The sequence below is a fragment of the Otolemur garnettii genome, unplaced genomic scaffold (assembly GCF_000181295.1).
Source record: "Otolemur garnettii isolate 467f Iridium unplaced genomic scaffold, OtoGar3 scaffold00001, whole genome shotgun sequence".
Classification (NCBI taxonomy): domain Eukaryota; kingdom Metazoa; phylum Chordata; class Mammalia; order Primates; family Galagidae; genus Otolemur; species Otolemur garnettii.
The window spans coordinates 9,825,191-9,830,552 of record NW_003852396.1 but is presented as its reverse complement, the minus strand read 5'-3'; the positions used below and the strand labels follow the sequence as shown (position 1 = coordinate 9,830,552).

The 5,362-nt window shown below is 37.1% G+C and overlaps 1 protein-coding gene across 1 annotated transcript in view; it reads left to right on the top strand.

The window, feature by feature from the left end:
- Positions 1 to 5,362, top strand: part of DEUP1 (deuterosome assembly protein 1) — a 79,233-nt gene that overhangs the window by 53,903 nt on the left and 19,968 nt on the right. The window contains exon 11 of the mRNA XM_003780825.1: positions 1,518 to 1,604. Coding sequence (XP_003780873.1) covers positions 1,518 to 1,604 — 87 coding nt within the window. The remainder of the gene's footprint in view (positions 1 to 1,517; positions 1,605 to 5,362) is intronic.

Below are 5,362 nucleotides of genomic sequence, written 5' to 3'. Positions count from 1 at the left end.
AAAAAAAAAAAAAAAGATGTTGAAACATGAAATCAGTTCATGTTTACTAAACATGCACTCAATCCACAACAGGGCAGGTGGAGAAACAGCAATTGTAACATTCTACTTTAAAATACCGCAAGTAATTCTTCTGCCCTTTCTTCCCTCCTGTTTATTTTTTAAATTCCCTCAGTCCCTTATGACTAAATTGGTAGCCTACTTTTGCAAGCAAAGGACGTACCTGTCCTAATACCCCAAATCTAGAGGTCTTGAGAGTGCCGTTCATTAACTTTATAGGCCGATGAGGGTCACTCCACAAGTAGCGTAACTATTTAAATCCTATGTGTTATAAAAACGAAAGAGTCAGCCTTTGCCCATCACAAGCCTTAAACAGTGATTGATTTGTAGAATGCACAGGACAGCAGCACAGATGGGATGATTGCATTGGTTACATCTGAACAGGGAAGGATATTTCACAGGTGTTAATGGTACCCTGGGTAGTTGGATTATGAATGATTTTTACATTCACCTTTATATATTTATACATTTTCTATTTTTTGCAGTGAGCATTTAGTTTATAATTTTCAAAAGTAAATCTTAAGTGTTTTATATAGAAATTAACCCTAGATAAATAAAAGGACAAATACTACATCCAAGTGCTGTTCAGGTAGAAGAAATCAGGAAAAGAGAAAAATAAATTAGGAAATAAAATGAAGTAGTCACCAAAAAAAAGGCAGAAATTTGGCAGAAACATAATCTAATTAAACATGAACTCATATATTGTAATTATAAAAATCAGATGTAGAAACTTAGTGGAGAGTGTTATCACGCATATTGTGAAAATTGCGATTTTCCTGGTAATAATTTGCATGTAACAGAAAATAGAAATATTAATTTGCATATAATAGAAAGGAGAAATAGAATTTTAGAATTGAAAGGAAAAAAGTAAATGAAATATTACTGGAAGTAACTGCTTTTAATTTAGCATTGATCAGAAAAGGAGGGTAAAGTGGAGCCTGCCACAGGCAGGAGCACTGAATGAGAACCCCTGACCGATAATGATCAGAGCTCAGAAGGGTTTCCCTTCACTACACTTAGAAAATACCGGAAAAATGAAAAGCAAAAAGAGAATACCAGTATTTGGCTGGGTGTGCTAGTTCACACCTATAACCATATTACTCTGGGAAGCTGGAGTGGGAGGATTGCTTGAGGTCAGGAGTTTGAGACCAGCCAGAGCCAGAGCGAGACCCCCCAAGACCCCAACTCTACAAAAAATAGAAAAACTGGCTGGGTTTTGTGGTGGGTGCCTATAGTCCCAGCTACTTGGGGGTCTGAGGCAGGAGGATCCCGGGAGCCCAGGAGTTGGAGGTTGTAGTGAGCTGTGATGACACCACTGGACCCTAGCCGGCACAACAGAGAGAGACTCTTTGTCTCCAAGAAAAAGAAAAGAAAATATTTGTATTCATGAAACAAAATTTTAATAGAATTTTGAGTTTATTATAAATTTTACATTGTCTTTTTATATACTAATCTTTCAGGTTTCAGATACGAGATTTAAAGCTGCCAGAACTGAAAACACACATCTAAAAGGAATGATGGGAGATATAGACCCTGGACCTTATATGGTAATATTCTGAAATCATCCAATAAATTGAACGACGAGATTGCTTAGTTGGTCATGATTTACCTAGACATCATTTACTGAGCACTGCAATATTTCAGACACGCAGGAGCTGGGTGGCAGATTTTCTTGCACTTCAGTTGAATTATTTTTATCCTCAGGCTGGACCATTTGTTATTTGTAGTTTTCTCCCTTGGGTTGGGCTCAGTTCCGGTCATTACCCCAAACATGGCAAACACGTGTTTCCTTGCTGTTGCCTCTGAAGTCCTACATCCTACGTGGCTCAATTCAGGGGTTAACTTTCCCCTCAAAGAAGCCACCCCTGAAGCCCTAGTCAGCTGCATTCCTCCTCCCACTCGCCGTTTCTTTGGTCTGAATTGATTTGTAGCTTGTCACTTTCCCAGGGAATGGCAAGTGGGGACCATGCCCTGTTTATGTTTGTTTCACCAACACCTCACAACATCAGGTATAAAGAAAGTGTTCACTGAGTGTTGGTTGATTAAAAAGAGGGCTGAATAAATGAATGATTGAGGATAAGAACGTCTGGTTATAACCCGTGGCTCTGCAAGTCTGCACAGGGCAACTTAAACAGGCCCTCCCCCTTGGCGGCATTAATGAGCTTCACATTGTCATTGTTTGATGTAACAATTGAGAGTGGACCTTTACATGAGAATTTTTATTTATTGAACAAATGAAATATCATTGTTACTTGCTTATCATGTATTTGCTCCGAGAAGAACTGCTAAAATAATTTTCCACCATTTGAGGAATAGAGAGGATAAGAGGTGAGTGTGGTAATGCTTAACCAGGCCTCAGTTTCTTCAGCTATAAAATGAGGGAGTTGAAGCAGGCATTCTCCACATTCCCTTCTTAAAGTACCATCCTCCGTTCCCGTGATATTATGTACAATGGTCTATATGTTAGCATCTACAGAGCAGGCACATGCTGGAAGCATTCTCTCTTCTCTGGTCAGGGTTATGGACCCTGTGACTGGAGTGCAGATGGATATAAAGTAACATGTATATCATTTCCCTGTCTGTTCCATAAAAAGTTCTGGCTCGGCGCCTGTGGCTCAAGCAGCTAAGGCGCCAGCCACATACACCTGAGGTGGCGGGTTCGAATCCCCAGCCCGGGCCCGCCAAACAACAATGATGGCTGCAACCAAAAAATGGCCAGGCGTTGTGGTGGGCACCTGTGGTCCCAGCTACTTGGGAGGCTGAGGCAGGAGACTCGCTTGAGCCCAGGAGTTGGAGGTTGCTGTGAGCTGTGATGCCATGGCACTCTACCCAAGGGGATAGCTTGAGGCTCCGTCTCAAAAAAAAGTTCTGTGTCACCTAAGCCATTTTATTTCTAAATACTGGACACACAAAAAGTTAAAACACAACCTGCCCCCATAAGTGTCTTTTTTTGTTTGTTTGTTTGTTTACAAAATAGGATTTGCATTTTGTTTAGTTTCAACCTGAATGTTTTTAGGTTTATATTCTGAGTCATCAGGGCCGGCATCAAGCCTACTGCATTCTGGCTCCTGTAGGCTTTTGGCTTTGTTCACTTATTTCTTGTGGGGTGGAGGGGAGGCGGGGAGAGGATAGAATACACAGCTGTATAACGAAGAAGCTAATGATCAGCCCAATCCCAGTTTGGACTCCAGAGATATCCAGTGCTAACAAACTAGTGTTTATTGTAGTATTTTATAACTTTGTCCTTGCTGTGCACACATGTAGAGTGGATGGGTGAGTGTTCTTTTACAGAAATAAACATAAAATAAAATATATACATTATTCCCAAACTGCCTTTTCCCTGTATATCATGGATATCTATTTCTATAAGTCAGTAGGTAAACACCTTTTAATTTTCCTAGTTTCTTAGAAAAAGTAAATACTCATGTAAAATGCACACATTTGTAATAAAGTGAATCATAACTTACCTGCTGGTATTTTTAGTACAATCTTTCTTGTTGCTCACTTCACTTCTCCCCCTTTCCTGTAATTCTCTACCATGTCATACTCCATCCACGAGAAGTACATGTTAACCACTTGGGGATGTGTCATTTGTACTTTTTCATATATATATATATATGTAGTTATATAGTGCCTATTTTTGGATTTTATCATTTTTTAGAAAATTGGATCTTGGCTGGGTGCCCATAGCTCAATGGAGCGCCAGTCCTGTGCGCCAGGGGTGCGGGTTTGAACCCAGCCGGAGCCTGCTAAAATAAAATTTAAAAAAAAAAAAGAGAGAGAGAGAGAGAGAAAATTGGATCTTATTATACATACTTCTCTGTGTCTTGTTTTTGTTCATTGAACAATATCCCTTGAAATTGTTCCAAGTCTAATGGTTTCATTCTATTTCATTCTTTATAAGGGCTTAATGATACATCAAAATTTATTAAACTACCTTTCATAATTAATTCACCCATAATTTATTCAACTTTGTTTCCCAATTTTTGCCCAAACAAACAATACTCTAAGAAAAATCTTTATACATATATCTTAGAATAGATTCCTACCAGTGGCATTGCTGATTCAAAGAATATGTGTTTAATTTTAATAGCTACGCCAAATCATATTTCTACCATCTCTAAAAAAGAGTAGCTTTTTTCTCTTCAGTTTTACCAGCAATAAGTGTTACTGATTTTTACATTTTTTGTGAGTCTGGTGGTTATAATTTCTTAGTAGTACTTAAATTTGCATCTTATTGACTATAGGTAAGCATAATTTTGTATATTTTGTGGCAGCGTATACTGAAGAACTAGGTGTACTCTTTCCTCATTTTTGTGTTGGGTTACTTGTCTTTTTCTTGTTAATCAATACTTTTTAAATTTTGTGGTTTGTAACTTTTTAATATATTGGCCATATAAAAAGTTGCAAGCTTTTACTTGTTAAATACATGTATCCTTTTGTTTATAGCTTCTATATTTCCTTCCTTGAAAAGAAGTTCTCCCAACTTCTAGACATATATACAGCCTCATAGATTTTTTTCAGAGCTTTTTATACTTTTCATCCACTTGAATGGCAATTATGCATTTAACAAAATAAGAACCCATTTTTAATTTTTATATGAATATTAAGCTCTATTTATCCGGATGCTCTTGGTAACTTCCTGTTGGATGCTATTTGGAATTGAATTAAGTTTATATATTAACTTTGAGTGATTTTGCTTTTTTAGTATAGTGAATTTTTTCATCCAAGAATATGACATGACTTTGCATTTGTTTGATTTTAGATTTTTCATTAAGATCTTACAATTTTCTGTGCCTTTCATTCAAAATTTATTCCCAGCTATTTCATAATTTTATCCCTGTCATGTATGGAATTATTTCCCTTTTCCATATATAGGAACTTATTAATATAGAAATAAAACTAAATTATCTTAATTCTAGTAGATTTTTTACTAAGGTTTCTGAGAATTTTTTTGACATCTTTACACAATGATACCAACAAAATAGTTCTTTCTCTTCCACAGTTCATATCAGGTTTTTTGTGATACATCATTTGCTAAAACTGCCAAGCAAATATTAAATTATAATAGTGATTGCTGACAAATTCACTAGTTCCTGATTTTAAGTGACAATGACTCTAGAGCTTTGCTGTTTAATATAGTATTTATTCTTGATTTATGGGTTTTATTATGTCTTTCCATTCCTATTTTATTTAGAGTTGTTATTAAGAATTGCTGTTGGCTCGGGCCTATGGCTCAACCGGCTAAGGCGCCAGCCACGTACACCTAAGGTGGCAGGTTCGAATCCCCAGCCCGGACCCGCCA